The sequence below is a fragment of the Ostrea edulis genome, chromosome 7 (genome assembly GCF_947568905.1).
Source record: "Ostrea edulis chromosome 7, xbOstEdul1.1, whole genome shotgun sequence".
In the NCBI taxonomy this organism is placed as follows: domain Eukaryota; kingdom Metazoa; phylum Mollusca; class Bivalvia; order Ostreida; family Ostreidae; genus Ostrea; species Ostrea edulis.
Window position 1 is genome coordinate 49,167,957 of NC_079170.1, and position 22,278 is coordinate 49,190,234.

General features: G+C 35.0%; 2 protein-coding genes across 3 annotated transcripts in view; one reads left to right on the forward strand and one right to left on the reverse strand.

Annotated features, from left to right (window-relative positions):
- The first annotated feature begins 2,608 nt into the window (after window positions 1–2,608).
- The window catches only part of LOC125653380 (uncharacterized), a 41,360-nt gene continuing 21,690 nt past the window's right edge, over window positions 2,609–22,278 (forward strand). Inside the window, exons 1-3 of one of the 2 annotated variants that reach the window (XM_048882818.2) lie at window positions 2,609–3,996; window positions 4,164–7,171; window positions 7,896–8,338. In XM_048882818.2, coding sequence (XP_048738775.2) covers window positions 3,447–3,996; window positions 4,164–4,774 — 1,161 coding nt within the window. In that variant the 5' untranslated portion in view covers window positions 2,609–3,446 and the 3' untranslated portion in view covers window positions 4,775–7,171; window positions 7,896–8,338. Of the gene's footprint in view, window positions 3,997–4,163; window positions 7,172–7,895; window positions 8,339–22,278 lie in introns of those variants that run through there. The other variant, XM_056144614.1, reaches the window with a different exon arrangement.
- On the reverse strand, window positions 8,907–20,763 carry LOC125654606 (phytanoyl-CoA dioxygenase, peroxisomal-like). The gene is made up of 8 exons (XM_048884596.2): window positions 20,554–20,763; window positions 19,678–19,844; window positions 14,906–15,077; window positions 12,879–12,966; window positions 11,948–12,129; window positions 11,337–11,486; window positions 10,772–10,918; window positions 8,907–9,844 (listed from the first exon to the last, which is right to left on the reverse strand). The coding sequence occupies exons 1-8, from the start codon at window positions 20,608–20,610 to the stop codon at window positions 9,797–9,799; spliced, it is 1,011 nt and encodes a 336-aa protein (XP_048740553.2). The 5' UTR covers window positions 20,611–20,763; the 3' UTR covers window positions 8,907–9,796.

Here is a 22,278-nt window from a genome sequence, read left to right on the forward strand (position 1 = left end):
GGTGCATTTTAATGCATTTTCGTCTAAAATTCTTGTTCCTTCTTACTTTCATTAGTTACCACATCCTTTATAGGTTCGGGTGCGGTTAAAAAAAAGGAGAAGAGCCGGGAAGGGGGTGGTCGTACCCCCCTACCCACCCACCCCGTTAATCCGCCACTGCTCTCTCTCTCTCTCTCTCTCTCTCTCTCTCTCTCTCTCTCTCTCTTAACATGCATATCCCTCTCATATGTGAATCTATGATTAGTCTAAAAATATTTACTCTATAGGTCATTAATGTTTTTCAAATGTGTTGTCATCTTGATTTATCAACGATAATGATTCAAATGACTCCATTTTCTTTTTTCTTCAGAATATCGAAGCATACACGTATATTCATACGCCGGTATATAAGCTGAAAAACAGAAAACTGCATCAATTGTTGTGCATTAATTATACACTGTAAGTGATGCAAATAATTATACACTGTAGGTGAGGCAAATACGTTTTCCGTTTATTATTTTTATCGGTTGTATATTTCACAATGCATAACAAAAATGAAAAAAAAAATCTAACGCTATACAGTATACGATTAGGTATATTGATTTGATATGTTAACTTTATAATCTTGTATAATGGTGTGAAAATTTCGTAATTACGAGATCTTCTCAAGGTCCATCTGGCCATACTGGATTGATTAATTCGCAGGAAAAAAATATCACATCGAAACTTTATAGAGATCAGATTACTATGTGATGGTATCATGCAGTGTATATAACGAGATCGTGTCCCGTTAATGTTAATTAATCTCAGTGAAATTTGAAAACTACAATTAATTAATTATGATTTTTCTCCTTCTTAATGTCCGATAATACATGTATTTATGATTATAGGAATGTCCAATGCTAAATAAAGGAAAATGGTGTGTGAAGACGTGAACTTGATAAAAACTTCTCTCTCTCTCTCTCTCTCTCTCTCTCTCTCTCTCTCTCTCTCTCTCTCTCTCAGGCACTCGACGTTTTAAATATCTATAATTTTAAAAAAAAAATTGTCTTCCTGTTAACATAATATTCACATGAATATTATGTTTACAAGAAGACTTTTTTTTTATTATAGATATTTAAAACGTCGAGTGCCTGTGCTCTCGAGCTCTCTCCTCTCTCTCATTCATATGGGTCTGATTATGTGTGTGTGTGTGTGTGTGTGTGTGTGTGTGTGTGTGTGTGTGTGTGTGTGTGTTTATATACATGTATGAATAAACATATTATACCAATACCATTTTCGGGCCGGTGGTTCAGCGGTTAAAATCGAATTTGCTTCGTGACCGGTAGGATACCCTACCTGTACCTTGACCGCGTTGACTCAACCTTGGACGTACATGTAAATATAGATAGTGTTTGCTCTTCGCCGAACACTTAGAAGCTTTCGGAGGAGACCATAAAAACCACTGTCCCGTGCCTCAAAATAGAGCACCGTTTCCATGGTTTCCAACCCGGACAGTGGTTTATCAATCGCGTATATGTACATTGTTACTAGTCGGTTATTTTTTAATTCTATTTTTGGTTACGGAAAGGGACGAACGTGATCCAATATTGAGGTTTATATTTCAGTCGTAGAAGATACAGAAAAATGCCGTATTTAGCAACCCTATATTTCATTTTTTTAAAAATCTTATATATACTAATTGGCAATACCTTTTCATTTCTATCTGGAAATAGATTTTTTTAAATTATATTTTTTTTTTTACAACAGGCATATACAGATCTAGACAGACGGACGAGCGAAGATGACAAATAAACAGACAGAAAGACGGACGAATGAAAACTATATACATGCACCCGAGTCCTGCATTCCGAGCAAAAACAAATACAGTTCTATAGCTAAATTTCTGAACATATTCCAAAAAATAGATAGATAAATAGTTTCATTTTAGGTAACGTGTACTCAGGGCCGTATATTAACCTTCAATTTGGAGGAGGCAGGAAATTAGGCACATTTTGTGCACACTGAACACGTTTCGTGCAAAATCCTTGATTCTAGGGCCTTCTAAGATGTTACTTGACTAACTCATTCTAAAAAAAGATTTGGAATGCTTTTTAAGGGAGGTATCATGTTCTTAGTTATTGGAAACAACATAAATTCTAATGAACTTTAAATTTTAATTTTTTTTTGGCTCAAAAGTTGGAGGAGGCAGCTGCCTCCTCCGCCTCCATGTAATTTACGGCCCTGCGTGTACTTAAAGCATGCTCAGACTTTGCTTAGGGCAGGCAACGCGGTCAAAGTCTAGAGGACTAAGTCACTTCACTGTGGCGCGTCCACGGCCACCATTGTATCATCATGTATACGTACACAGCTAAAGGATATCTAAACTTTGTTACTAACAGTGAAAAAAAAGCAAAATCTCGATAACTCAAAACTGGGTTGAAAGGGGGGGAAGGAATGAGTGGGTCTCTCACACACACACACACACACACACACACACACACACACACAGTCTACACTACTAACCCAACCTAACAACCCCACCATGCCTCCAGTAAAACGACGATGAGTTTATGTCGTCAAATCTATAAAAATTATGCATTATGGGATATATAAAAAATGGAAGCAAGTGCCCCCCCCCCCCATAATACAGACAAAAATTACAAATATCCTTTACATTTCGTAATTTGACCTTTTACAACTATGTACATGTAGGTTTTTATGCCAAGTACTCTTATCGAGAAATGAAATTGCAATAGTACGTAGATAACAAAGATTTATCACTAACAAAACAATTTATGTAAATAAATTGATTATTAAACCGCACGATTACGACATTAATACATGTATCTCATAGCATTTGGCATGATAGTGAGCAGCGGGGACCGATCCAGCCTGTATATCATTTAGTTGTAATGTAACGAGGCCGAGGGTTGGGTCATCGCCAGCTAGGGTCAATGTTTTTAAACTAACAGAAAATGCTGAATGTATTATTAGATAATCATAAAGGAGACTTCAACGAAGAAGAAAGAATGTTAATCCATGCAGCTAAAATGAAAAAGTGTAAGAACACAAGTTCTTTAAAATCAAATTGGCGTTAGCCCGTCTCCTAAAACAACGATTTTATGAAGTGTAAAGGCGAAGTCATAGTATTACTTTTTTCTTCAAAATGATTTTATAAAGAAAGTCTCCCGGCTTTTATTCTTTCCATTTAATGCATATGCACGCGGTTTCACCTTAAAACTTTCCGCACCGTATTCACAGCAATTGCATACATAGTATTTAAGCGTTAGTGAATCTAATTGCATAAAGAAGATATATTGTTTAAAGAAAGGGGCTTTTCATACAGGGTTACCAACCGTTACAAACGGTTCAAAATACGAAAACAACTGTTCGAAACTTGATACATTTAAAATGAAAACCATTCTAACGAAAAGTCTTCCCATGGCAATACACATTCGCAACGTCTAATGTGAAAGCCCACGTTCATGGCGGACAGTGTTAAGCGAGCGGTTGGTGCACAACCTTCCTCCCAGAAAGACAATGAACAAGTCGCCAAACCTCCCAAAAAGGACGGTGTTGTGGTAGGGGTGAAAGAAACGGTTCTGCCTGAAAAAAATAACAGCAGTGGATCTATAAGAAAAACCACACACGAACCCAAGGACAAGAATGGATATGTCAATTTAGGCTACACCCCAGGGAACTCTCCCCGAGGCAAGGCCGCGGTCCAGCATAACGGGTATGCTTTTGGTAGTAAAAGTGGACCTGCATCCTCAGAAAGCACAATACTTCCCTTTCTTAAGGAGAGCATGTACACAGATACGATTCTAGTGGTGGAGGGCAAAAAGTTTTATATACATCGATCGCTGCTTGGATATGCATCAGAACATTTTCAGAAGCTTTTTACGGTTGCACATGCAGTCAATGCAGTGGGTGAGAAGAAGACAAAACCGGAAGTGGTCATCAAGGACAAGACATATAATGACTTCTTGGAACTTCTCGCATTTTTTCATCCCGGTGTCGCTCGGGACTTGACAGGTATCAGTTATATGAATCGTGCTGAAATTAACGAAGACTATCGCCATACACACTTCAAATTTTTCAAAAGTTAAAAGTATGTGAAATTTTATTTCATTTATCTTAAATTCCATATCATATACCCATTTAACCTTCCATGACTATTCATTTTCTTTTCTTTTTTCTAGAGAAAACAGCGATTCGATTACTACCAATCGCAGACGAATATGATATGCAACCTCTGAAAAAAAGATGTGAAATTGTGCTAGTAAACCATCTGAAGAAAAATTCTTCACTCTTTAGTTCTAATACAAAGGGCCCCCCAACACAACGATTTAGACGCGATAATGCACCGGAAATATTATTAAAATGTACAAGAGCAGCCGATAAAGGAAACTCTAAGGCAGTTTTGGATCAGTGTCTGAAAGTTTTTGCGAACCCGGACATCCCTTTGAAAGACCTCAAGTCTAGCACCGACATATCCGATCAAATCAAGGCCAAGGTCTTCGAAAGCCGTGTAGATACCACATCTAATAAATTAACCAGAGTGTTTGGAGAACTAGAGAAAGAAAAACACGAGAACACTCTTCTGAAAAAGCAGCTGAACGATCGATTCAATGTTCAGAAACCTGGACTACGCATGTCCATCGCAAGTTCTAATGACGTACATCCCATTCCTTCGTCAGTCCCGGTGCTGCATGCGCACCATTATCACACTCATCACCGACAAAATATAGCAAACGGAAAGGACCAGCATAAATCACCACCCTCAACCAAACGAAACAGCTTCAAACACTGACACAGTTGTACAGAACTTAGTTGTATTTTTTTCCATACATGTGTTTGTGATGTTGTAGTATAATACAGTTTGTAACAACATTGTCTGTTCGTGTTTGTAAGGCTCATTATTACAACTGCATTTTAAACAAACTTGGCATTAATTCTACATTTGGTAATCCTACTTATACTTCAACTTCCCCATTAAAAAAAATGAAATGGGTCAAATGCCGTCTGACGTGTTTCATATCAATTGTTAGGCCGTTCTTTACACACTGATTTTGACTACGGATTACATGTACTTCGTTTACCTGAACAAGATATAGAGCCCACGGCGGGTGTGACCGGTCGACAGAGGATGTTTACTTCGAGGCACCTGGTCCCACAACTGGTATATCCGGGGATATCCGTGTTTGCCCAACTCTTAATTTTGCATTCTTTGTAGAAGTTATGAGATTGACCACTGTTATCTTCATCTTTTCATGATTTGCACATGCAGTAAAAATTGTCTCGCATTAGACTCCGAAATTAGATAAGAGAGAGAGATTCGCTGAAAAGAAATACACAATGATTGCTTCATGAATTTATCGCCCAGTTACAAAATTGAAAATAACGGAGGGGTATCGAAGAAGCAAATCCCAATTAAAGTACAATGTATAAAAAACCCTCCTGAAATAAAGAGCAATTAAGCGTTTCTCTGCTTCGTATATACCAACTTTCCGACTTATTTTTTCTTTCGATATCAAATATACTTTTATAAGTTACTGATTATCAAATTTTTAATAATGTATTAGTTGAGAAGTGCTAGATGAAAATTTTATTATATTTTATCATTCGGATGTTTTCCCTTTGGTTGTTCTGTTTTCATAATCAGGTAAGAAAAAGATATCTACATTTAATCAATGGATGAATAATAAAATATACCAGAATCGAAAAACTGCAGTTCTACAGTTCTGAGTATATTCAGTCTAAACAAAGTATAGTGCATTTTTGTAAAAGTACTGAATGTATATTTCTCATGAAATTATCGCAAATTTCACATCAATTCACGCAGCAATCATTCACAAACAAATAGCAAATTTCATGTGTACAGTACTAGTATGTACAGTATTACATGTATAGATCTATACATGTACTTGTATACATATGGAAAAGCAGGGGGAAATGCATGCATGTTTCGTATCATATTCTATAATATATGTTTGACCTTTCCATGATAAATCATGAATATTGATGCGTCATCTCGAGATATTATTTTGGAGTTTTCTTTGAATTTTCACAGTTGATAATCCAGACATTTTGTACTTCACTATCAAATTTCTGATTAAATAAGAAAGTTTCGTTCCACTCTTGTAAACGCACGTTTTCTTTATTCATGTTTGCCTCTCTATCAAAATCGATCCTTTAACTTTGGTGTTCCGAATGACAATATACCAAGACAAAAGACTGGACGCACGGTGAGCGCACGGTAAACGCTTTGTGAACGGTGAATGAGTGGTGAACGGTGAACGCAAAACTGTGAAGAGTGAGCGCACGGAAAAACGGTAAAGTAGAACGTTTCAGGGACTGTATATACATATGGGCATTACTAAGTTATTGCAGCAATTAAAGAAGGGGGGGGGGTGTAAATCTTTGAACGAATCGGAAATCGAACCCGGGACCCTAGCTTACATTACTATTTAAGTTATCTAACCACCGACCAAACCTGGCCGATATACATGTTCGAAGTATTTAGTAATACATGTATTACTGCGATATGAAATTTAAGGAGATATACTACATCATCATAACGGCCGACTGAATGAAAATATAACTATATTTATATATAGCAATATTTGTCATGTACAATTACTGTAGCAACCACCACCCATTTTTTAAAAATTAATTAGCGTGTTGACAGCTGATCTGTAGATCGCGGATTCAGGTCCAGCAATTGCTTTATTTTTTTTCCCGATCACTTTCATCTAAAAGAACATTTTTGACCATATAAAGTAAATTTGAAATAATTCAAAATATTAATTATTGTACGATCATGTAATGTATATCACTTTTCTCGTTGTGTTGTGTTATATTCCTCCTTGACCCGAAACTTTAACAAAATCTCATCGAGGAGATTAGAAAAAATGACAGAAACGTCGCATATGACCTTAGATATTATGTGAAAATATAAATTAACAGCAAAATGCCTGCATATCATGACATGTCAATTTCTACCCAGAGTTGTAGTTATTAAACGACTAGTTTACGTACGATTTACTTACTAAAAATAAAAAAGCAAAACCAAACTCGTTCACTTTCCGATCTGTTTTCAGAATTTTTGAGACCCGACGGCACGGTGTGTAAGAATCGATTATGTGTATCGAAAGATGACACTTGGATATATATTCTATAAGTGTTGGCAACAGTGGAAAGTACAAAGGTAAAATATTTACGGTTCTATTTCTGAAATCATTGAATAACAAATTTATCAATATTTCGAATTTCCTCATATCACATCCCCACGGCTTACACATTATATATGTATGACAATAAATCAGAACAGTTTCCCCGAGTGGCAATTTTGTAACCCGGTTACAATATTGAATTTCTGTAGAATAAATGGCATGGTTTATTTTTATGACCATGTACATGCATGCTAAATTCACTTTTCCAACTCCTAATCATATAGATCCGCCACTACTTCAGTTGTGTTATGAGTAAAGCAGGTTGCATTTTGACCAGTTAATCATGTTAATAGTAATTGACTTTACTCACAAGTAACTTATGTACAGGGAATATGTTTGTAAAATCCTTTTTATTAGACTGAAAAGGATGGTTATTCAGAGTTAATCATTATATCTCACAGGTCCCTGGGTCATAATACATGCATGAATACACAAATGTATAAGGTTAGATGTGTATTCATATATTGTGACCCAAGCACCTGTGTTATATCTTACAATTTTCTAATCTCGGCGAGATTCGTCGAGGTTGGATATTTGGACCGACACCTCTTCGGAAGAGGCGCAGCATCAGTCCAAATATCCAGCCTCGACGAATCTCGCTGAGATTAACTGTTTTTCTATTAATAAATGTTGCATGGATTCATGAATATTATTGGTCACCATTAAGAATATTAAACATACCATTTTCCTTTATTTTAGAGTAACTCGAAATGTGGATGCATATTGCTATCAGTGTAAAACATTGGTCCATTTGGTGCTAGACACTGAGGATTTTGAAATCTTGCCAGGAAAAATCATCCGACTTACAGGAACTTGTGTTCAGTGTAACGCTCTAATAATAAAAAATCATATTCTTAAGGGATGGCACAGAGCTCTCTTTTGACAAGAAGGGTTGTTGTCACTTGTGTGTATAGATGAATACGTCCAAAAGACTTGCAGAATGTGCAGAGAAGCTTAGTACATCGGTTTTTACCCTAGACACATTCAAGTCAAGACAATGTGATGCTTTGTAACTCCAGGAGGTCGTGCCAAAATAATGTTTTTAATTTATTTGTTGTATATTAATCAAATTTTACTTCAATGATGAGAACATTGTGCATGTTATGATTATTGATCAGGTAATAAACAATTTTTAAAATGTATTATATGTCTCTTTTCTTTCTTAGTTTATGGAGACATTGATAGGTACCTGTCATTTACCAGAGAAAGATTGGATATCACAGGATTGTATGTACATGTACATAAGTATATTGTTTTACGTCCCATTTGAGAATTGTCAACTCATATTGAGATTTGAGACCTCAGGCTCACCATCACTAGATAAATCCTGCAAATTTGACCTATAGTTGGTGATTATGTCCGCAGAAGTAAGACTTCTTTATCATGCCAATTGCATATCATGACACAGGACCTCCATTTTTGAAAGACATGTAACTCGCTCCTGGTGAAGGAAGAACCTATGTTAAATGTCTTATGTTAAATATAGTGTCAGGAATCAAGAAGCAATCCTGGGTCTCCAGCAAAGGGGTGCTGGAGTCCTGAAATTTACAATTTATGTCTCCGTTGTCCCAATGATGCTTCAAACCAACTTTGAAAAGAATTGGACTGGTAGTTATTAAGAAGCTAAAAATGTTCAATTGTTAATGTACGACGGATGACAACCAATTGCAATAGGTCACCTGAGTAAACTTAAAAAACAAAAACTTGTAATGAACCTTCCAATGGAAGCAGCTTTTATTGGAAACAAATCAATAAACAAAAGCAATCAAAATTGCATAACAACTGGTACAATATTTTTAATACATGTATGTAACACCTGAACATATTGTACATTTTGCCTGTTAATATATTATCTTGCATGACTATTGTAATATTTTAGAAGAGGGACTTGTAAGTTGTCAGAATGTTCCCAATCCTTTTAAAATATGTTCAAAGCAAAACCTGAACATACACTGTACTCCTAATTTCAAAGATTTATGGACCCTGTACACATTTGAAGGTGGTCATATGGATGAACTCTAGGCTGATCTAATACGCTTTCTTGGGAATCGCATCTGAACATTTAAATTAGTGAGGCCTATATGCATGTACATTCTGATCCACATTTACATGTTGATTTTATGCAATGATGTACATCAACACACATTTCATTCTGTAACAAAGGTTTTCTTACATTTAAAACATTTGTAGTTTATAGGCCATAATTATAAAATTCTCTCTCAATTTACTGTGCATCAGTTGTCCATGAAACAAAGTGTAGCTATCAAGTAAATCTTGTCTTCACGATGAAGAGTTTGATGAACCCATTTTTTTAAGCACAGCACAACTCAACAATGCAGCAATTTGGTAAGGAAATATATGTTTACGCAACTGAAAATACATAACATATTGTAAAATCACCCAGGTATCACATTTTCCTGGTTACTATTAATAAATTGAATTCTGTTTCAAATCATATATGGTATCTGTAACATTGATGTTTTAAAACTAGTAGATACACTGTATATTATTTCTTGAAAATTCCACTCTGTCCTGTCCTTGATATTTTTTTCTTTCGTAAATCACAAGTGAAGTCATTTGTTCTGCTGTCTTCCGAGTTTTCACTGTTGTGGCAAAATCACATCTCGACATTTTAACTTCCAAAGTTCCTAAAAAGTTTAGAATTCTATAATATATACATGTAGATACACAAGAGCTTGTTCTGCGAATGATCAGTTTTTAAATCGCGGCAGGCTACTGATAAACAGGTTGATGGTGCATGGATTTCAACAATCTCATTTAAAGTCAGCATTTCGCAAATTTCCATGGTCGTTATAACGATCTAGTTTGCCAATAAAACCTATCGTTGGGTCAAATGCTGTCTGACTTGTTTCATACCGAATGTTAGGCCATCTTGGCACACTGATTTTGACTATGGATAACTCCGTTTACCTGATCAAGATATCGGGCTCACGGCGGGTGTGACTTGCTGACAGGGGGTGTTTACTCCTCCTAGGCACCTCTGGTATATCCTGGGGTCCGTGTTTGCCCAACTATCTATTTTGTATTGCTTATAGGAGTTATGAGATTGATCACTGTTCGTTATCGTTACTTTTCATTTAATTATACAACATTCCAAAGACTTGCTGTAAATTCCTAAATATGAACAAGGAATTTATTATCACATAATCTAGCAAGTTGTACCATGCACTTGTAAAATAAGATTAATTGCTCTTTTCTTTATTTCCTGTAAAACCTCTACATCAACAGATCACTCACAAATTATTACAATATTTAAATATACTTTTCAGATCACGTCACCATTGATTTAAGCATTGTTTCAAAAACAAATGAAACACAGGCATAGGATAAAATTCACGTTAACTTTAATGAATTATGAAGACTAACGGTAGTTTTAACAGATTTAAGCCTTATATGGAACAAACTAACAGGTCACAACAGTTCAATTTACCATCAAGATTCAAAATGAGTGTCTATCTAATATCATAAACAGTTCTATTGGGCAAAATAATCATCAAAAGATGCAGTGTTAAAGACAAACGATGATTTAAGAACTATAATCATATACAGCTTACCTTCAATGACACTTGTTTAGGGTCAATGCCTTTTGCAATCAACTTTTTTGCGGCTATTTCAATGGTCTCTTTCTCCAAACTGTCTTGAATGGTGCCTTTGATATCAATGAAGTTGATATCTCCAGAAGAATAGTGGCACGAAATGGACTAAAATTGAACAATACCCTTTTATAAGGTTTGCTCTCTCTCTCTTTCTCTGATCTCTCTCTTTTTCTGAATAAGGCCTCAATAATCTGAGCACTTTTCACTATCTACTCACTGTTTTGGATCTCTTAACTAATTAAAGATATCTTAAATTATTTGAGTTTATGTTAATTTGGTGCTCCATAAATATCACATGTTCAAAATTTGAGCTACAAAGCTCCTACGTACAGTGTACATGTAATTCCATTTTTGGTAATAACTGGCTAAATTGACTTTGACATCAAATGCCCCCCCCCCCCCCCCCCCCCCCCCCCCCCATCAACTTCCTTTTCATTTACATTCAAAACGTCACATAAAAGAGATCAACCTAAATGTTTCAATAAAGATAATTTTTCAAAACACATTATAGCAACGAACACACCTTCCTGAAACCTTTAGTCTTGTTCATTCCAGATCCATGGATCAACAAAGGGTGGAAAAAGACTGTGTCCCCCGTTTCCATGGGAAGATGGACTCTCGGAGCGTTCGGATCAAAATCTCGGATTCCATGGTACAATTTGTTAACACCTCCCTGAAAATCCACGTCATGCATTTTTAAAAAAAACATCAGTAAATTGAATAGAAGTAAATTTACAGTATGTTTATTAAGAATTTGAATAAAAGATCAGTGTATTTCAGTCTGTCCATTTAAATTTGTTAGTCAGCGTGTAACATGCAGACACATAACATGAAAAAGAAAGCAAAGAAAATCTATTGATATTTTGTTAAGTACTATACTTATTCAAATGGATCCATAAAAAAGATGTGTTCAAAGCTAAAATTCTTGATTAAAAATGGTTTGATTAGACATTGCAATTTGTATGAACACTACACTTCATTATATATCCTGTATTTTGAACTAAGCTAACATACTAAGCTATGAAATATTTTAAACTTCATAAATATTGACAACTGTAGAGAAACATTTTATATTTTTAATATATATATAGACGTGTAAATGTATGCTCTTGATCACAGCACTACACTATATACCTCCCACTCTGGATATTCATGCTGGAGTAGCTCCCCTTTGTGAGAACCAGGTAACACAACCAGACATCCATTCTCCCGGTTCACCTTCTCCATGGCTGTCCAAGAGCAGACAATCCTGTCTGCAGGCCTGAAAGGGAAGTAATGCAGGTCCTGATGCAGAGGGTGTCTGGAACTCTTTTTGCCTATATTCATGAAATTTTCAAAAGTTTCAGTCATAAAACTGCACATACAGATCAAAAGACTACCTCATATACAACTGTAATATAAATATATACATTTGTTTAAAATATCACAAGCAGCTCTACACAAACGAATCAACCACAAAACATTGAAAACAAGCACAGACAAATCAAGCACAACACAACCCAACTAAACCTAGAATATACTTTACTTCAGATCCTGATCCCTTTTTATGTCCCCCCCCCCCTCCGAGATCGAAGATTGGGGGGGGGGGGGGCATATTGTCTTTGTCCTGTCTGTCATTTTGACCAGTAAGTTCTAGAGCTTTGATATTTTACATGAGTATTCCTTATGACAAGACCTTTCCGTGGGTACCAACATTTTTTACCCTGTAACCTTGACCTAGGAGTTTGGCCTACTTTTTGAAAACTTTAACCTTAAATTGCTAATAACTTTTGAACAGTGAGTGCTAGAGCTTTGATATTTCACATGAGTATTCCTTGTGACAAAACCTTTTTGACCTTGTGACATTGACCTTGGAGTTTAACCTACTTTTATAAAATTTGACATTGGTCATAACTTCTAAATGGTAAATATTAAAGCTTTCATATTGCACATGGGCATTTCTTGTGACACGATCTTTCTACTGGTACCAAGATATTTGTCCTTGTGACCTTGGCCATCTTGGGAATTGCCCATTATTGGGGGCATTTGTGTTTCACAAACACATCTGTTTCTATTATAACTTTACCTGGATCAGGTGGTTTGTTGATAAGCATGGTGTGCATGGCTTTGACAGTTTTTCCTGATCCTGTGAAAGCCTGAACATATCGAACTATCTAAAACAAAAGGTACATTTTAGCTATCACAAAATATGAGAGAAACAAAAAGTTCATTTCCTTTCCAAATCAACATTGATATCAGCTGGAGTATTTATATTCTCATGAGATATTAAGTACATTAAAAAGTTTTAAAAATAAAATCATTGGCACACTTTTTAATAAAATCAGATAAATATGTCTATAACAATACAGTACTGTAGTTTATATTGTATGTAAATTTTCTAATGGCATTAATTTATGGCTAAACCTTAAATCTGAAAACATGTTAAAAAGGTATTTATTCTCTATAGTTTGCTTGAATTTCAGATAAAAAAAATCCATGTCTGTGAAAGTTTATCGGAACCATGATATAATGTTTGATAAATTTTAATTAATATTCAGGCGAAGTAACTCTTCCATCACCACAACTCCCAAATGACTTAAATTTGTATCGAGTCCATTTTACCAAGTAAGAAAAATTCCTTGACAAACAATTTTCATTCCGTTGCATATACATGAAGGCTTATGTCTGCCTCTAGTGCACAATGATTACTTCATAAAATGTAAAAGTTTCACTGAATCACAATGATATATATTTCGTACTTACACACAATGATATATATTTCGTAGTTACACACAGTGATATGTATTTCGTAGTAACATACAATGGTATATATTTCGTAGTTACACACAATGATATATATTTCGTAGAACTTTACACACAATGATATATTTTGTTATTACACACAGTCATATATATTTCGTAGTTACACACAATGAAATATATTTTGTAGTTACACACAATTATATATATTTCGTAGTTACACACAATGATATACAGTGATATATATTTCGTAGTTACACACAATTATATATATTTCGTAGTTACACACAATGATATATATTTCGTAGTTACACACAGTGATATGTATTTCATAGTTACACACAATGATATATATTTTGTAGTTACACACAATGATATATATTTCGTAGTTACACACAGTGATATGTATTTCATAGTTACACACAATGATATATATTTTGTAGTTACACACAATGATATATATTTCGTAGTTACACACAATGATATATATTTTGTAGTTACACACAATTATATATATTTCGTAGTTACACACAATGATATATATTTCATAGTTACACACAGTAATATGTATTTCATAGTTACACACAATGATATATATTTCGTAGTTACACACAATGATATATATTTCGTAGTTACACACAATGATATATATTTTGTTATTACACAGTGATATATATTTCGTAGTTACACACAATGATATATATTTCGTAGTTACACACAATGATATATATTTCGTAGTTACACACAATGATATATATTTCGTAGTTACACACAATGATATATATTTCGTAATTACACACAATGATATATATTTCGTAATTACACACAATGAATTATTTGTTATTACACACAATGATATATATTTCGTAGTTACACACAATGATATATATTTCGTAGTTACACACAATGATATACAGTGATATATATTTTGTAGTTACACACAATCATATATATTTTGTAGTTACACACAATGATATATATTTCGTAGTTACACACAATGATATATATTTCGTAGCTACACACAGTGATATATATTTCGTAGTTACATACAGTGATATATATTTCGTAGTTACACACAATGATATATATTTCGTAGTTACACACAATGATATATATTTCGTAGCTACACACAGTGATATATATTTCGTAGTTACATACAGTGATATATATTTCGTAGTTACACACAATGATATATATTTCGTAGTTACACACAATGATATATATTTCGTAGTTACACACAATGATATATATTTCGTAGTTACACACAATGATATACAGTGATATATATTTCGTAGTTACACACAATGGTATATATTTCGTAGTTACACACAATGATATATATTTCGTAGTTACCTCTGGTAGAGCACAATAACCAAACAATACTTCATCTCTTTCAAAGTGTTGGATTTTTGTGATGGCCTGCTGTCCTGGAACAAACTCAGACCGTGCAATGGCCACATCTTTCATAACGGTCATGCCCAAAGATGCTTCAACTTCCTTTTTACATATCTTCTCAAATTGGTCCCTTAAAAAGTTAATCAAATGCTGAGCCAATGCAGACAGTCTTATCAATTACAATCTGTAATTTCTAAACCAGAAGTAAATGAATATTACCAATAACATAATTAGGAATTATATACATTCAATTGATATTTATTTTCCTTTAAAATGATATAAGAATAATGTATCATGTACTATATGCAATAGCACAGACAAGAAGAAATATCAATGATGAAATGCTAATATGATGCGTATGTGCAGTGTATATAGTGATACGGCAAAACACCTTAATAGTCAAACTTGTCCATTCTTAACTAATAAGAAATGTCTGAGAAGACAAATTGTTTGATGAAAAACTAGTGGAAATATGGCAAGTTTTTTTTTAGATCTTACTTTGAAATAGAGCCCATGTACCGGTAGATCCACACACACAATGTAGATCCACACACACAATGTAGATCCACACACTCAATGTAGATCCAACACACTGTAGATCCACACACTCAATGTAGATCCACACACTCAATGTAGATCCAACACAATGTAGATCCACACACACAATGTAGATCCACACACTCAATGTAGATCCACACACTCAATATAGATCCACACACACAATGTAGATCCACACACACAATGTAGATCCACACACACAATGTAGGTCCACACACTCAATGTAGATCCACACACTCAATATAGATCCACACACACAATGTAGATCCACACACACAATGTAGATCCACACACTCAATGTAGATCCACACACACAATGGAGATCCACACACACAATGGAAATCTACATTGAGTGTAGATCCACACACTCAATATAGATCCACACACTCAATGTAGATCCACACACACACACAATGTAAATCCACACACTCAATGTAGATCCACACACTCAATGTAAATCCACACACTTAATGTAGATCCGCACTCACAATGTAGATCCACACACTCAATGTAGATCGATCCACCCACTCAATGTAGATCCACACACTCAATGTAGATCCACAAACTCAATGTAGATCCACACACACAATGTAGATCCACACACTCAATGTAGATCCACACACACAATGTAGATCCACACACTCAATGTAGATCCACACACTCAATATAGATCAATACACACAATGTAGATCCACACACTCAATGTAGATCCACACACACAATGTAGATCCACACACTCAATGTAGATCTATACACACAATGTAGATCCATACACACATTGTAGATCCACACACTCAATGTAGATCCATATACACAATGTAGATCCACACACTTAATGTAGATCCACGTACTTTAATTTAAGAAAGGGGGGCTTCGTAAACAACCCATGAAAGTTTAAACCACATAAAACAGCTTGACTTGTGTATACTACATTGTACTAAGCTTTGTTCATGACTAATCGTGTGAATTTTTTTAAAATGTCATATCCCCCTTTACAGTGGTGGGTCCAGAAATGTCTGAGGGGGAGGCTAACGGCCATGGGGCTGCCTTGAAACTCTTAGTGGGTCTAGGGCAAAGTCCTGGTAGATGTTAGTGTTTTGGACACATTTCTCTAAAACGAATTTGGATCATATAAATTTGTGATAGTAATAACGAATACTACACCTTATGTATATGATAAAAACAAGAGTACCGCAAACGGTACATAATACGCCCGTGGGACGGTGATAACAAAATTTCAGTGCAATATCTGTATCCATACTGAGAAAAAGTCCAGGAAACTATCTGACCTACTTTTAGTACAAATTAAGTTACGCTGCAGGAATTAAAGCTGAAATACAAGCTTAATCTGTATCAATCTAATTGAAATTAGATGTTAGATCCGCTCACGTACTCGCATAGGAATGCGGGTGGTTTCGTCCCTATTACATATTCGCACCGAGTGGATTCGCACCGAGTGGTTTCGTCCCAATGCAGATAACCTAAGGTAGAACATTGCCTTATAGTCGAGTGGTTTCGCCCCAATGTACTAATCAAGTGGTTTCGCCCCAATTTTGTAATGATATTTTATTTCTGTTTTTTACGGGTATTTCTTTAAAAAAAAAAAAACCCATTAATTTATATCATTGGATTTTTAATCACATACTGTATTATTACATCCATAATAGAATAGATATACGTTTGGGATAGCATATATAGTAATCCAAGTTTTTGTATGACAATATTGTTGAACGACCCTAGTAGATAGTTTGCACTGCAGCTATCACTATCACTATTTTAAAAAATCACAAATCCTTCACTGATTTTGATATAAAGTTACCGGTATTGCAATTCAATTATTTCATTTCTGCTATCGCTTCTAACATTATCTTTATAGAATCCCTTTTCAGAGAGCTTACATTCATAAAATAATATAACAATTTAACATATCTTAAAATTATAACAATTTAACATATCTCAAAATTCACTTTCTTAAAATGATCAACTACTTTTACTACATTGCTGCTTTACGTTTATGCTATTAAATTGAATTCTTCAATTTGAGATTTATATAAATATACCTAAGATTAATAAAATCACATAATAGACACACTAATTTTATCTACATAATGCTAATTCTGTTTTATATGATAATTTTTACTTACTGATTTTCCACAATGAATGCAACTTGCCATGGCAAAAATTCTTGGTATAATGATAGAAATGGACATAGTTTGGACGTCGGTAAATTAATATACTGTATACTAGTATTCATTAATTTCAATTCAATTGTTCATCATTTAAAGAGAGTATGCTCTGATCAATCATCCTGACCACTGTTGCCGTATATAAACATCCAAAAATTGTTGGTATAATGATCAAAATGAACATACCTTGGGCGTCGGTAAATTAATAAATAGCATTCATCCCCTAATTTCAATTGCTCATCGTTAGAGGAGAGTATGCACTGATCAATCGTTCCGACCACAGTTGCTACCTACTAAACCACTCGGGACGAATCCACTTGGGTACAGGTAAAGGTACGAATCCACTCGGTGCGAATATGTAATCGGGACGAAACCACCCGACACCCTCGCATAGTACGCGAGTGGATCTAACATCTAATTTTAATTAGATTGAATCTGTATTTCTCTGAGAGGAAGGTTTCGACTAAATTTTAGGGCAATATCTATATCGGTAACGAAAAAGGGTTAGGAAAACTGTTTGGCCTACTTTTCGCCCTAATGTAGGTCACGGTGCATGTATTAAGGTAGTTAGAATAATCTAACTGTGTCTCGGGACAGGCCCTCACCACAGTTAGAATACCTCCCATATACCCGTAATGTAGCAGAAAATTGCGGAATCGCTCCAAAACGATTTTAAACTTATCAAAGAATAAACGCGTACATTTAAAGTTAAATTTATATACAACTAACCTCATTGGTAATTTGTAAGTCCTTAACACTGTAAAAAATCGTATAATAATATTGTAAACTCAACACTTTGAAATGTCACTTTTCTCGATTCGAACTGACTGCCATTTTACCGGAAACTGCCATCGGAACACCCTGCTGCATGCTGTTTTCCAAAAACGAACGCTTACCTAATTTGCAAATAAGAACGGCCCTAAGTGGGTCGTTAAGATAACTTTCCAAATGCATATGAGTGATGTGTTACATAATTTTACCGAAACATGCACTGTGTGCAATTTTCATTTTGCTACATTGCATCGTTAAATCGGGTCCGTAGGACATTATCATTTTAGCGATATAGAACATTCTATCTAGTATTAAGGTAGTACTCTACATCGTCATAATGGCTGACTTCCTTTAAAAACATGGATGAAAAAATCGATATCAGCAATATTTGACTTTTCCTTTTCCATTTAAATACCTAGTCGAGTAGCTCAGTAGGTTAGAATACCGACTGCTGAATTGTAGGTCGCAGGTTCGAGTGCAGCAGGGGTTTTAAATTTTTTTCAGATTACCTTCTACTAAAACTGTATTTTTTGACAAAATAAAGTAAATTTGAACATTTTCAACTTCAAAATACTGTTGTACACGTCCTCCACTTTTCATCTACATCAAATTTCTCTGGTGTAGCATACCTCCTTAATCTAGCTGAACTTGTATTCTTGTGACTAAATGTCAGCGCAATATCTGTGTCTATAACAAAAATAGGTCGGAAAAACTGTTTGACCTACTTATAGCCCTAAAGTTGGTCATAATGAACCAATCCAGCTGAAATGCAAACTCACTCCGCTTTTTTAAGGGGGAAAACATGGCCAAATTTCAACGCTGTATATGCATCTGTTACGGAAAAGGCCCGGAAATCATTACCCCAGACGGACGGACAACGCCAAAACATCTGACGACGGGCGTATACAAAAGGGGGGGATACTGGATGATAGGATCCGCCACTGCTTTATTATTATTATTATGTGTCATTCAATTGTTAGTACATCTATCGGAGGGCTTTTGGTAGGATAAAAAAAATTATGGCTCATCTGAAATTAGTGTTGACATCTAAATGTCCGCACACTACCCCCCCCCCCCCCCCCCCCCCCCAATATGTAATAACTAAGAACAATATCATTTAAGGGAACCCACTTTATTAGAGGTGGAAGGGTGCACATTAGTAATATTCAACTGGGTTCATTTGGCTAAGCACGTTCACCAACTTGCATGAAATACCTGTACACATCCAGTTTCTCCTTGGACACCAAATTTCTGATGACCAGGTACCCATTGTCTTCGTAGAATTGTCTCTGTTCATGTGACAAAATCGGATTGTCTAGTGTGTAGCGAAACGTAGAGTTGACATTTGGAGCAACTCCGCTGGCAGATAAGGTTGGAATATGCTATGCATGTGGTTAAGGATCCAATGTACATCAATATCAATTCTAAATATACAGTAATAATACATCATTCACTTCTGACTGACAACGTTCCCTGTCAATTTTCCATTCCTAATAAAACATTTCCTCATCCATCCTAATTAGTAATTACAACGGTCTTGTTTTGTCGTCCTATATTCCCCATGTACACACTATGTAGCATCGGACCTGGGCCAAAGAAATCAAAGATATCTACAATTATTTGAGCTTATGTTACAGTACTTTGGCGCTTCAGAAAATTCATACAAGTTTAGTTACTTATACCAATTGATGTAGTTTATAATACAAAACAAAATTGATTCTCGTACATGTAATTATGAATATTTTTTTTATCAACTTCACATTTTACGACAAATAGGAATCGATTTTTTTTGTAAATGTTGAAACAAACAAGAAGTGTCGATAACGGTGTTATCAGGTAAAACATACGATACGCGAGAATGTCAGCTGATCATTATGGGTATGCACTACCCGAGCGATAGGTTCCGAAGTCTTGTTTTTTCTCCCCGCGGTGTTCGCTCATGACACTTACCTTTTTTTTTTTGGTGCTCGACGCAACATTCAGACAGATTGTTTTTCTCTCTACCACTAGGTCTACTTCATGTAGTCACTCGGATCAATATTATTACACAACTATTCTTGTACATTTCTACACAGATAAGAAAAGGGATACGGTTATTGAAGAGGCGGAGTCCAAGTGCCCAAATATTGTTTTCAGCCTCTCCGTCATCTTCCCTTCCAATATTATCCTTCTCCCTGTATAGCCTACTGCTACATACACTACTGCTACCCAGCTCGTAAGGACTGAACTGAACTGTGTAGGACTAGACTTTGAACCTGTGTGATATAGCCCGAGATAAAAATAACAAGAGGCCCACAGACCTTATCGGTCACCTGAGTATTATAGGTACAAGTATCACTAACCCCAAGGTTTATGTAATCTAAAAAAAATAATAAATAAATTCTGTTTTGAATACTATATTCAACAAAAGTACATGTATAAGTTTTAAAGGGGCATGAACAAAAATTTGAGCTGAAAATTTTCCATTTTTATTGTTTACAATGCTTAACTAAAGTATTTCTAATGGTCAACCAAAATTTTGATATCAGTTGTTGAGTTCCAGGTGAGAAACAACAGTCACAATTCTTTGTTATATAAACAAGGCTCGATCGTTCCATGTTTTTGTTTACATATACATGTAGATTACTTGATAGAAAATAGCATGTTTAAAACAAAATAACAGGCGACAAACACTAAAAACTGTTCAGAATTTACTTATAAAATGAAAAGCTCTGCTTTAAATGACGAAACTTTTACTAGTATATTTAACCTATGTAAACAAACACATGGCACGAGCCGCGTCTACATAACAAAGAACTGTGAGCTCTGTATCTTCCATGTACCTCGACAACTGACATTCAAAGTTTTGCTGACCGTTAGAAATACCTTAACTTAGTAAGCATTCTAAACATTAAAAATAAAAATTAAAAAAAATAATTTTTAAACTTTTCAGTTCAAACCGTGTCCATGTCTCCTTTAAATGCCGTCGAAAGTGTCTATAGTGTTGAAGGGCTTTACATGATATAATACACGTAACATTAACACGTGACTAATTTGAACCAATCCTAGAGCCAATACCCTAGGGTTGCGAATTTCACAAGTATGGTACATCCTTTTCTGCTATTCCTAAATATACATATAGTTTTTATACCATATCAGCAATTTATCTTCAAGAAGTCTTTTAAACGAGAGAGAAAATATAATCACTATGCATAATTTTGGCTTAACCCTGGAACCAAACCCGATCATGAAATCTACAATTTTCGCAAAGGACTGCCTACTCCTTCTAAATAGCACCATTAGCATTAAGAAAGGTATTATCTAAATCTTTTACACTTGTACACTGTATATACCAAGTTTGGCTTCTCCATGGAGGCAGAACCTCTACCCCCGGGATCATGAAATTCACAGTATTGGTAGAAGTCTTCCTTATCTACATCACTATGCATTTAGTTTTTTTTTAACACATGTGCGGTTGCAGAAAAGATTTTATTTTTGGAAATTGATCAATTTTTGTCCCGCCCCTCAGGTGCAGGAATCCAGAAATTTACAATTCTGGTAAAGGACTACCAGTGCTGTATTTAAGAGGGGCGCAGCCACCCCCCCCCCCTATTTTTTTAAAAATTTAATGTATAAATCGTGGTCTTTTATTTAGAAAATGTTAACGATAAAAGAAGCAATGATTTCTTCCACTCTCGGAGAAATAAATGAAAAAATGTTTTGATTTATTGAATTACTTTTATTGGGACACTTACATTTTTTCCAAAAACCCTTAAAATTTGCGTCATTTCATTAATTTCATCTTATCAAAAATGGTAGAAAATAGTGAAAATGACT

Excerpts from the sequence above, each read along its gene's own strand:
- LOC125654606 (XM_048884596.2), bottom strand. The coding sequence starts at position 20,610 with ATGACGGAGAGGCTGAAAACAATATTTGGGCACTTGGACTCCGCCTCT. Across the intron at positions 12,130-12,878 it reads CAACAAACCACCTGATCCAG|GCAAAAAGAGTTCCAGACAC; the intron begins GTAAAGTTATAA and ends TCATGAATATAG. Across the intron at positions 10,919-11,336 it reads AGACTAAAGGTTTCAGGAAG|TCCATTTCGTGCCACTATTC; the intron begins GTGTGTTCGTTG and ends GTTCAATTTTAG.